The following is a 13,007-nucleotide window of genomic DNA, read 5'->3' on the forward strand; positions in this document are numbered from 1 at the left end:
GGGCATATTTGATTTACCGTGTGTTTGAACCTACTTGGCTGAATGATCCTCTACTACAAGTATTGTACTAATGCAAGGAAAAGCGCAATAAAAAGCATTACTCTGTTTCCTCTGATGTTAATTAATGATTGCTACATTGCATGGTGTTGGCTTTCACTCAAGAATTCACATATATATTGAAAAAAGTGACACTTTCTCTGTTGTATTGGTTCTGTGCTTTTCAAGGGTTTTTTTTTTTCCTTTAAAGCATCAACAGTCAATATAGCCATTATGAGTATTCAAATGGAAATCATTGTGCACATGGTCAGAAACTACAGGCTGGCTTCCAGCCCAGGCTCCTAGATTCATTGTCATGAGAGTGGAGCACAAGCTTCTGAAGCTGACTAGCAAGCAGGGGAGTTTATGTAATTTGGCTGTAAACTTGTAGTTTGGCTGTATCAAGCATTCAAGTGTTTTGCTACAAACTGTGACACTGTAGTCACTATGACCAAAATGATTTTAACAAAGAAAAATTGAGATGCTGGGAAAAAAATCATTTCTGGTATGCTGAGAGCATCTCACTAACAGCAGTACCTGAGCTTGAACTTTATTGCTTTGTTTAAACGTGTTCTTCAGCAACGGGAGTTATGCTACATTTTTAAGTGAACTGCGGGAGCATGAACAAGGTTTGCTGGAGAAAATGATGCAGCATGGTAGGGCTGGAGGAAAAAGAGCCCAGCTCCTTCAGAATGTACTGTGGAAAATGTAGGCTCCCATTAATGTCTGTAGTCTCCCTATTGTAAAAGTAGCACAAAAAAAACAGAACAAAAATGTATTTCATCCCTGACCTCTCCCACCCAGGTTCCTAGATATTGTAGATAAGTATTCTGGGCCAAATGAAAGGACAAGGTACAGCTGCAGGGGAAACAAAGAAAATGAAGAAGCACTTACGTCTGAAAGGAGCTGCTATTTTAAGAACAGCCTCACAAAAAGTGGCTGGAAGTAATCAATAATGAAGAGAAATATCTTTAGCAAGAAAAGTGTGTGAGAGAGGTTAAATACTTTCTCCCCCATCACCACCTCAAAACCTAGAACATCACCAAATTGTGATGGTATTCAATTCTCCACCTCAAAAATTGATGTGTATTCAAATGCAGCACTTTAATTTCTATTATTTTGGTGGAATAGCTCAAAAGCCCAATTTGTTAAAATTTTCCAAATTCAGTCCAGGCTGGTGGTGTTGGTGGAATGGGGCCAGGGTCTGTATTTCTAAGTATGGTGAGTATCTAAAAAAATTAATAATGAAAAGAAAAAAAGTGAAATGTGGCATGTGCCCATCATGTGGAATCAGTGGAAGGATGCAGAGGGGATAGTCAAAGCAATAAGCCAGAAAAAATATTTTTGCAGCAACATTTTGAATGGATTTAGGTAAGAAAGAAGATGAATGATAAGATCAGACAAAAAGAAGTTGCAGCAGGCAAGATGTGAAATAATGAGACCCCAGAAGAGAATTTTAACTATAAGGATGGGGAAAGGCCAATGTTGTATGTAATTCCTAGGAATGAAAACTTACATCCTGAACAGTTGCATTCTTAATTTTTCATTGATTCATATAGCTATTTTTCAAAACACTCGAGTAGCATTTGTTTATCCTGAGGCTATTTGAAATATAGTAGATCCTTTGCTGAAAGCAGGAGGAATTATCCCATGCTAGGGTATTCATTCAGAAGTCAGTAAAAATACTTTAGGAGAGTTGAGGAAGGAGGCTCTGTATCTTGCACCTAAAATACACTGATAAGTTTATGATACATGTTGATGGATGAACTCTGGAATTTAGAATTCCATTTATAAGCTGTTGTGTGGATCTAGCTGGCTAAACGGACTGATTTTTTTCTAAATTAAAATTGTATTATAATGTGAAGGTAGCAGGTGCTATGTAGTAGTTACTGCTGAAGAGACACTCTTTTTATAACCCTTTGCATGCATAATTTTCTGAATAAATCACTTCTTGTTTGAAATCTCACTCTTATTCTTTGACCACCTGGTTTATGGTTGTTTGAACATGAAAAAAATTGTTTAATTTGATTTAAAGAGTAAAAAAGAGAGTAAAGAGTAGATAAATCCAAAATATTCTTCATTGAGGAAATGTGTGCTGATATTTTTGAAAAGAGAAAAAGCTTAGAAATAACAAAACTGTGTTTTATAAATATATGGATGCTAAGAAGGCAAATGCATGTTACAGTAGGAGTCTACTATAGACCAGCAAATCAACAGGAGGAGTATGTGAACGTGTGTTACTTCTAGAGAAAAATAACAGAAACATCCAGAACAAAAGAGCTAGTAGTAATGAGGGACTTTACTTACCTGTACATCAACTATCCAGAAATATATCGAGGATAGCTTCTCTTTTCTGAAAGTGGAGTAAGTAACCAGGGGCAGAGCCATTTTAGATTTGATTCTAACAGGGAGGAATTGGTTGTAAATCTTTGAAGACTGAAGGTAATTTGGGTGAAAGTGATCATGCAATGATAAATGTCGTCATTTCTAAGGAAAGAGAGGAGTGTGAAGTAACAGTAAAGACAATGGACTTAAAAAAAGTAGATTTTCAAAAATTTATAGAACTGGTAAGTAAGATTCTATGGGAAGAAAATCTCTAGGGGAACTGGAGTTCGGGAGAGCAAACAGTTTCTCAGAGATAACATTGCTGGCAGAATAGCAAACTACTCCAATGCAAAGGAAAGATGGGAAGAAAAGTAAGAAGCCAGTATGACTACATCAGGAACTCTTCAATAAGCTCAAAAGAATAAAGGAATGATACAGAAAGTGTAAACATGGGAAAATTGCTAAGAATGAATACAAAATAACATAATTGTGTAGGAACAAAATAAAAAAGGCTAAGATACAAAATGGCTTACACCTAGCAAGGGCCATAAAAAGTATTATGAAGAGATTATTTAACTAAATTAAGAGCAGAAGAAAGGTGAAGGAAAGTGTAGATCCACTACTTAGCAGGGTAGGAGAGAATGATGAGAAATTAGAGGACTGGTGTGAATTCAATAAGAGGAAATTCAGTAAAAACAACTACAAAAGAATACATTTAAGGAGGAAAAATTAATTGCACATCTATAAAATGGGCAAAAACTGTCTAGGAAGAAAAAGATCTAGGCTATGTCTACACTGGCACCCTTTTCCGGAAATGCTTAAAACGGAACAGTTTTTCCATTATAAGTATTTCCGGAAAAGCGCGTCTACATTGGCAGGATGCTTTTCCGGAAAAGCACTTTTTCCGGAAAAGCGTCTGTGCCAATGTAGACGCGCTTTTCCGCAAAAAAGCCCCAATCGTCATTTTTGCGATCGGGGCTTTTTTTGCGGAAAAGACTACTATGCTGTCTACACTGGCCCTTTTCCAGAACAGTTTTTCCGGAAAAGGACTTTTGCCCGAACGGGAGCAGCATAGTTTTTCTGGAAAAACAATGACGATTTTACATTAGATCATCATTGCTTTTCTAGAAAAGCAAGCAGCCAGTGTAGACAGCTCGCAGCTTATTCCGGAAAAGCGGCTGCTTTTCCAGAATAAGTGGCCCAGTGTAGACACAGCCCTAGGGTTTACAGTGGCTCACATGACAAAAAAAAATATGATGTAGTTGCTAAAAAAGGCTAATTCTGGGTGCCACATTTTAAGAATGAGATTGATAAATAGAAGAGTCCATAGGACAATGACAAAAATCATAAAAGGCTTGAAAAAACTGACCTGTGAGGAAAAGTTTAAAAAAAAAAAAAAAAAAACCAACAAAACCCCTAGCATCTTTACTTTTGAAAAAGAAGGATGTGAGACCTCAGCACAATTTTCTGATATATTAAGGGCTATAGGTCTCATGTGCAGCTGGGGGGACTTAAAGATAATTAAATCCTGGACCAGGATTCCAAGGAAGTTGTGGAATTCCTGTCACTGGAGATTTTAAATAGATATTGAACCCAACACCAGGTAATTCTGTTTTGAACCTGATGACAGATAAAAATGAATTCATCACTCAACTAGAAGTTGATGGTTGTCTAAAGACCAGTGATTGTATATGGTTTGATTGCATTCAATAAGGGTGAACAAAGGACAGTCTCGACCATTAATATATATACTGATTGCTTCCAAAGGGTTAATTTCCCAAAAGTGAGGGAAATTACACAAACTTGATTGGAAGGATAAATTTAGACAGAAAAATATGAATGAAAGATGGGAGTTCTTTTACAAAGATTTTACAATGAGCAAAGAGTGAAAAGCCCATTGTATTTCAGTGGCAAAGTGAAAGAGGCAGTTTGAACTAAAAAAAAGCAATATATATTAAACGGAAAATGAGAAAATAGATGGTAGGAGTTACGGCATGCAGAAAGTTGAAAGGGAAGCTAATGATGTCAAGGGGAAGTCTGTGACTGGTTTAAGAACAATAGGAAGTTTTAAATTTTATATTAGAAACAAAAGAAATCCTAGCAATGTTTACATCTGTTACTGTAAAACATTGTAGAACATGATGTAGAAGCAAAGACTTTTTTCAATAAATACTTTTGTTCTGTCTTTGGAAAGAAGCAGAATGTTCAGTTCATACCACATTATGAAGATGAAGTATTTCAGTGATCACTATTTTTAAACAAACAGCTCCAGATTACTTACTCTAAAAGAGTTGGTTGAGGTAATCTCTGGCTTGCTGATGTTAGATTTTAATGAATTTTGGAAAACTGAGTGAATTCCAGAAGATTGGAAGTGTCCTAACGTCGTGCCTGTATTCAAATAGGGCAAGCAGTATGACCCAGTAAATTATAGGCTGGTAAGCCTGACATCAGTTCTAGGTTGTGCAGGGGTCACTAGTAAGATCAATCTGTAAGTAAATATTAAATCACTGGTCATGTAATTTGTGAATGAGACTAAGATTGGCAACTTGGTAAATAGTGATGAGGATGGGACAGTTATACAGGATTACCTGGTAACCTGGGCCTACACGAATTATCTACTCTGATGTATTTACTGAACTAATATATCAAGGGTCTAGTTTTATGTAAAACATATCATAATTGGTGCTTCAGAGTAGAAGCCAGCTCCTTAGCTGGTGTATAGTAGCATAGCTCCATGGAAGGCTATTTGAAGAGTTCTGACAAGTAAATGGTTTGTGAGACAGTGTAATATGGCAGTGGATTGGGAATCAGAACGGGGTTTTATTTCCAGGTCTGTCACTGACCTGCATTGTGATGTTAGGCAAAACACTTAATCACTCTGTGCCTGTGTTCCCCTCCAACCTTTGCACTGTCTTTTCCATCTGAAAGACTATAAACCAGGGATGGGCAAAATACGGCCCAGGAGCCGAATCCGGCCCACCATGCCACCAGATCTGGTCCGCAGACCACACTGCCTAGATGCTCAAGAACACAGTCCCCGCAGCTCTCTTCTCTGTAGGGAGAGGGAGGCTTCGTGTGATCTCCCTGCCCCCAATCCAATCCTCATCTCCTATTGGTCAGAAACAACCAGCCAATAAGAACTGACCTCAGCCAATCTCTCAGCTCCTATTGGCTGGAAACAGCCATCTAATCATAGAATCATAGAATACTAGGACTGGAAGGGACCTAGTCCTAGGAATGGAGAGGTCATTGAGTCCAGCCCCCTGCCCTCATGGCAGGACCAAATACTGTCTAGACCATCCCTGATAGACATTTATCTAACCTACTCATAAATATTTCCATAGATGGAGATTCCACAACCTCCCTGGGCAATTTATTCCAGTGTTTAACCACCCTGACAGTTAGGAACTTTTTCCTAATGTCCAACCTAAACCTCCCTTGCTGCAGTTTAAGCCCATTGCTTCTTGTTCTATCCTCAGAGGACAAGATGAACAAGTTTTCTCCCTCCTCCTTATGACACCCTTTTAGATACCTGAAAACTGCTATCATGTCCCCCCTCAATCTTCTCTTTTCTAAACTTAACTCAATTCTTTCAGCCTTCCTTCATAGGTCATGTTCTCTAGACCTTTAATCATTATTGTTGCTCTTCTCTGGACCCTCTCCAATTTCTCCATATCTTTCTTGAAATGCAGTGCCCAGAACTGAACACAATACTCCAACTGAGGCCTAACCAGCCTAATGACTTCTCGTGTCTTGCTCACAACACACCTGTTAATGCATCCCAGAATCATGTTTGCTTTTTTTGCAATAGCATCACACTGCTGACTCATATTTAGCTTGTGGTCCACTATAACCCCTAGATCCCTTTCGGATCTGAGAAATTGGCCTGAGAGACTGGGGCAGCGCCAGCCTCTTCCCCCACCTGAAGCTGAGAGCCGCGTGGCAGGAGCAGACTGCTTTTGCAAGCAGGCTGGTGCTGCAGCAAGCAAGGAGCTCAGCCTGCCTTGGGGGTGCTGCAGCCTGCTGGCCAGGAGATATTTAGGTAAACTCCTCCTAGCCAGTGCTTGCTTCTGGCACCCCAACCCCTCCTACAACCAACTCCCTCCCCCAGATCACTATCCACACCCTCTGCACTCCCTACCCCAGGTGACAACTCCCTTGGAGACCCTGTGCCCCTCCTACATCCCTTCCCCAGACCGGAATCCTCTCCTGCATCCATACTCCCTCCCTGACCCTACCACCCCAATCCCCTGACCCAGGTCACAACCCCCTCCTCCATCCAAACACCCTCTCAGACCCCGCACCGTTTCCTGCACCCCAATACCTTACCTCATGTGCCCTTCTGCACCCAATTGCCAACCTAGATTCTGTACTCCCTCCACAGAGAAGTGTGGCCCTAGACCACTTACCAAAACCTTGGAGTGGCCCCCCACCAAAAATTACTTCCCACTTCTGCTATAAGCTCTTCAGACCAGAGTGGGCAATAAGTGTAGTTTGCCAGGGTTCACTGCTGATGGGTTGCCAGGTGCTTTATTTACCTGAGCATCTGCAGGTATGGCCGCTTGCAGCTCCCTTTGGCCACAGTTCTCCATTCCTGGCCAATGGGAGTTGCAGGAAGAGGTGTGGGCTGGTCCACAAGATAACTGGGGCTATCTCTGATCAATTGCGTATGGCCTGCAAGCTGGTTATTGCCTACCTCTGATCTAGCACAATAGTAAGTGCAAATGTAATAGAAGAAGAAAAATGTTCTTAATGTACACTTAATTTCTAAAAAGAAATGAGGTTTGCTATTTTCCTGCTGGTTTAAGAAGTTTTTCTTTTTATAGTGGTAGTCATTTTAACACCCACCCCTGAGCCAAGCAATATTATTCCCACTCAGAATCCAAAGGCAGCATCTTTTATTGATCATACTTGACTTGTTTTTGCGCTGCCAACTCCCATTTAATGTCTCGATTGATTATTCATTTACATTGTAAATATCTTTGCAGATGAAATCTCTTAACATTAATCATCTCTGGAATGTAAGCAAGCAACACAAATGTTTTTAATGCTAATTGGATAATATATTGCTAGATTGAAACATAAATTTACATTAATTTATCCATAAATATATTTTGGCATCCTGTCCTGTGAAAATGCTGCTGAGCTAGAATAAACTTACTGGGAATGAAAATGATCACTACAGTAAACCCAGTCTGTTTTTCCCTTTTGTGTACCTCCACCAATCTGGTAAATTCTGTAAGTACAGGAAGAGCAATGTTGAGATCTGCCATGTATCAGATGTATCAACACAGGGTGGCAGGCAGCTCCCCAGGATATGGACCAGAAGCTGCATGTAGCCATTTGGGTAACAGATAAAATCATGCTTATCAGTAACCTGTTTAAACAGCTACACTCTTACATCTCTACTTTGTACTGACATCAGTGGTATGGAAATCAAAATAAAAGTATTGTTCTTAAAACTCCAAATGTGGTTAGCAGGAATTCTGAGTTCATGACATATTTTATGACATACATTTTCTAATAGAAAGTTTCGGTTTTGAACATCTTATTTAAAGACTGTGGTCAATAATTTAGATTGTACAGAATAAGGGTGGATACACAAAAGTATCAGTGGATCTATCTAGACTCCAGTTGAATGCCTGTATAGGGGCATCAAAGCCTCACTATCTTTCCATGATAAATTTAAAAAACCAACAAATGGTCTGGTAACACTTTATAGAATAACAAAACATTTTGGCTGCGTTTAGATTGGCATGATTTTCCGGAAATGCTTTTAACAGAAAAGTTTTCCGTTAAAAGCATTTTCGGAACAGAGCATCTAGATTGGCCTGGACGCTTTTTCACAAAGCACTTTTTGCGGAAAAGCGTCCGTGCCAATCTAGACACGCTTTTCCGCAAAAAAGCCCCGATCACCATTTTCGCGATCGGGGCTTTTTTGCGGAAAACAAATCTGAGCTGTCTACACTGGCCCTTTTGCGCAAAAGGGACTTTTGCCTGAACAGGAGCAGAATAGTATTTCCGCAAGAAACACTGATTTCTTACAGTAGGAAGTCAGAGTTTTTGTGGAAATTCAAGTGGCCAGTGTAGACAGCTGGCAAGTTTTTCTGGAAAAGCAGCTGATTTTCCGGAAAAACTGGTCAGTCTAGACACAGCCATAAAGTGCTACCAAACCATTTGTTGTTTTATTTAATTTATCCTGTACAGACTAAGTTGGTAACCCCCTTATCTTTCCATAGAAACTCAATAGACAATAGGAAAAGAAGAAAAAATCAGTCATATGATCAACATTGGGGAGGAGTATATGTATGCAGATAAATGGTGGGAGTTTAAAACATGCATAATATTAGGCTATGTCTTCACTGTTTAAAAAATCTTTTTAATTATCCCACTGTAACAATCCTATTTGGAACAAGGCAGTGTGGTTTTACTGAGGTAAACTAGGTGAAGTCAACACTATACATCCACCTATGGCTGATGTCACCTAGTTTACCTCACAATATAGTCCCCTGTCCACATTACAATTTTAAAGTGGTAGCCATCCCTCATTAGCAATCCCACTATTAAAGAGCTCATTTCTGACAATGAAGATGAAGCCCTAGCATAGCTGTGCCATTGATACTGGAGTTAAGCTAAGATAGAGCACTTTTTAAAAATACTACCCTGAAACTGTAATCCTAATACTTTGGCCCCTGGGGTAGCAGGGCTTGTGTTGCTAAACCTTCCATCCTCCTCTAGCTGTGGTTATAAGACACAGTTTCCACAAATTCCATAAAGAAAGGAAGAGGTATTCAGTGTTCCCTGGGTATTGGTTAGGGATATAAACTGTCATTTAAAATGTTAACTAGTTAAACACTGGGGGGGTGTTTAGACTACAGGGTTTTTTTCGAAAAAAAGTGGCCCTTTTTCAAAAAACCTTCCCCTGTGTCTAGACTGCTGCCGCGTTCTTTTGAAAGTAAATCGAAAGAACGCAGCAGTTTTTTCGACTGCGGAAAACCTCATTTTATGAGGAAGAATGCCTTTTTTCGAAAGTGCTCTTTCGAAAAAAGGCGCTATGTAATGCAAACTGTACTTTTTCAAAAGAGAACATCCAGTCTGCCTGGGGGCTCTCTTTCGAAAAAGTGGCTTGCTTTTTTCAAAAGTACTGATTGTAGTCTAGACGCTCTTTTTCGAAAGAGGCTTGCAGTCTAGACGTAGCCTATGTATAACCAATTAACTATGGAGCAGCCCCTAGCCATTCCGCATGCCTCTCTATCCAGGTCTGGCATATCATTCCACGCCATAGGTGGAGGGCTGCTCCAGCCAGTCTGGACCCACTGCAACACACCGCGAGTAGAGGGCTGCTCCAGCCTAGCTGCGATGCTGGTTAACTGGTTACCAGTTAGCATCACCAGCTATCCCTTTATATCACTAGTATTGGTAGTAGATTCTGCCCTGAAGCATTTTCTTAACCAAAGCTCTCAATTTAGTGTAACTTAGAGGTTTTTGACTGAATTAGAACTTTATAATGGGATTATATTCAACTAGCTGTTGGAAGTTGAGGCTATATAACTTCAGCCTATCGGTACGTCTACACTTGCACCCTAATTTGAACTAGGGATGCAAATATAGGTGACCGAAATCGCTAATGACGTGGGGATTTAAATATCCTGCGCTTCATTAGCATAATTTCGCCCCTGCGCTGTTTCGGAGCTCAGCTGTTTCAAACCAGGAAGTGCGCTCTGGGCCATGTTATTTCAAATCAAACCCCTTGGTTCGAACTAACGTTACTCCTCATTTTTTTTCATAGTCTCTGACTGTTTGCAATTCTATAAACTCTAAATTATATGTTGCATATAACCTTTTCCCTGCAACAGGTGGACTACAAACCCTAAACTTCAAGACCATGTCTATGCTGTGGTTTAGACAAGGAGTTTCCAAACTCTGGGTTGTGGCTTGTTAAGGACAAGCTGCTAGCTGGCTGCAAGACACTTGGTTTACCTGCTCCTCTGCAGGTAAGGGGAATCACAGCTCCTATTGGCCACAGACCACCATTGCTGGTCAATGGGAGCTGCAGGAAGAAATGTGTCCAAGTCAGTGCCACTTCCCACAGCTCCTATTGGCCAGGAACAGCAATCCATAGCCAATGAGAGCTGCGATCGCTTGTACCTGCGTAGGCGCAGGTAAACAAAGCGTCTCTCAGCCAGCTAGCAGCTTTCCCTTACAAGCTACAACCCAGAGTTTGAAAACCCCTGGTTTAGACAATACCTAACAATGATAACCAAACATTTACTGCAAGCAAGGCTATGGCATCATGTCACTGACTGATGCATTAACAAGGCCTTTTTCTGAGAAACGTGTTTTAAATGATTCTGTAGGCTACCAGAGGGGATGCTATTTGGCTAGCCTGATTCTTAGTGACTGAATTTTTTTCTGCATTAGTTAGGGTAATGGTATTGCTTAAAATATGGCTGCTACACGGCAGCATGGTTTTAGACTTTGCCAACCTGGTGGCTCACAGCTGCCAGCATTGTCTGAATGGACTGATAATCAGCATCAACTGCAAATCCAGTCTCTTTCAAATATTTAAAAATATTCAGTTTTCATTAAATAAAATATCTTTATATATAATCATGCCCCCAATGTTTACCTACCTGTACTGTCCTCATATACTACTGTCACGATTTTCCAGTTGTAATAGAGTACCAAATCCAAAATGGCCCTGCTGATCGCTGCATAGTCTGGGTAGAGGTTGATATAAAATGCATCTTTGTTATCCACTGTAGGGTGCTTCCATCGGGTCTGTATATGTGGAACTTCAAGAGCATTGCAAATAGACTGCACTGCACTGACTGAGGAACTGTGGGATGGTCCAAACAGTGCAGCTACCCCAAGTGCAAGCTGGTCACATGCTGAAAAAGAGAGGGGAAGAGCTGTAAATGGGCTGCAAAGCCAGGGAATATGATGCATTTTGTTTTATTTTGGGTTTGGTAGTACATTTCATGTGTTGAAGGGCATGCTTTTGAGAATTGATCAGGCTCCCAAGGCACCTGCATTATAGATACTCTACATTGCACAACTAATTAGGAGTGTATTGCAGAATCAGCTCACTGCAAATAAAAATTAGATGACTGTTTCACTTCATTACCTTTAATCAGACTGAAATGAAATCCCTCAGTGGGGTGTTATCCTGGAGAAACCTAGAGCTATTCTGACAACCTATATGTCAAATGAATGTCATGTGAATTAAGTTTCATGGCAGATTGACAATAGACAGATTCATTTAGTTGCAGTGGACAATATAGAGGTTCCCTAGAGGATGGACAAACTGCTATCAAAATGAGTTAGTTTGTTTATTTCAAGCCAAAGACTTATAAAGAGGCAAGAGCATTGTGATTCCTGGGGTCTGTTTCTCTCTGTTTACTACTAAGGGACATGAACCTTACTACCAGTAAAGTGGGAAATGAAGTTTCACTGCACATTGTTATATTCGTTTTTTTTAATGTCAAACAAATATCAGTTTCTAGTGATTAAGTAATTTTAAATTTAAAAATAATGTAATGCATATTCGACCTGATCTTGTTCCAAGTGGGGTCAACAGCAGAGGTCCCACTGAAATTAATAAGAGCAGGCCCAGGCCAGTGATATCATAAGAAAAAAATAGGTTTTATTTCCAGAATAATTTTATCAAAGTGGATACCTTTTATTCCAATCACCGTAATGTAAACTATTTCTAACAGTAAACTAGAAAAACCCATCCCCATTTTGCCCTACACCTCTCCTCTTGTCCTTGGGCTAATCATTTTATAATGCAACAAAATTCAAGGCTCTTGTATAGGTGATAGAAATCTAGCTGCAGATATATCTATCCTCATGAACTAGGGTGAAACTATTCCACGTAGCCTTGAGTGATCTGATTCTTTGTTGGAAATGCTGCAATTCCTGCAATGACTTGAAATGATTAAATTATCCAAACACCTACAGTGAGCTGAGCTCTTCTCTGCTAATATTTAGCTATGGAACTAGTCCATTGTGACAGAAAATCAACAACTTTTTCTTTTCTGAGTTTACAAATGAGCACTGTGTACACCAGTGGCTTTCCAAGGGTTAATTTGCAAGCCACCTCTGGGCATGTCTACACAGCAGGGCAAAAGTTGAATTAAGCTATGCAACTTGATCTACATCAATTGCATAGCTGAAGTCAAAATAGCTTATTTTAGCTTTTAGCACTGTCTACACAGCAGGAAATCGAAGGAAGAACAATCTTCCTTTGACTTCCCTTGCTTCTCGTGAAATGATGGTTACAGGAGTTGGAGTAAAAATCCTCTAGCTCAACAATATTTGGAAATAAAGGCTTGTAGTGTAGACACGGTCTTTGTTATTTCTGAATAAGGTCAATTATCCCAAAATAATGCTGCTGTGTAGACATAACCTCAGAGAATTATGGGTATTGATGTCCAAATCATAAAGATGCTGTAAGTACTTTAAGGACAGAAAGTTAACACTTCTATTTTATTTTGTGTGTTTTGGAATATGAGTGTAACAATATTTATGATTTTCTGATTAGATTTAGTTTTCAATAGCCACAGTGCAGGATCTTTCAATGGAATCTAAACTTTTATTTAGCCCTATCATGACCTATGTTGTATGCTTAAGTCAATAAATGA

At 39.7% G+C, this 13,007-nt stretch overlaps 1 protein-coding gene across 2 annotated transcripts in view; it reads right to left on the reverse strand.

Annotated features, from left to right (window-relative positions):
* The window catches only part of GRIK1 (glutamate ionotropic receptor kainate type subunit 1), a 209,240-nt gene that overhangs the window by 93,893 nt on the left and 102,340 nt on the right, over positions 1–13,007 (reverse strand). For both annotated transcript variants that reach the window (XM_014575046.4, XM_075910575.2), the window contains exon 3: positions 10,995–11,252. In XM_014575046.4, the coding sequence (XP_014430532.3) occupies positions 10,995–11,252 (258 nt within the window). The remainder of the gene's footprint in view (positions 1–10,994; positions 11,253–13,007) is intronic.

Source organism: Pelodiscus sinensis, chromosome 1, assembly GCF_052426305.1.
Source record: "Pelodiscus sinensis isolate ZL-2025 chromosome 1, ASM5242630v1, whole genome shotgun sequence".
Taxonomy (NCBI): Eukaryota; Metazoa; Chordata; order Testudines; family Trionychidae; genus Pelodiscus; species Pelodiscus sinensis.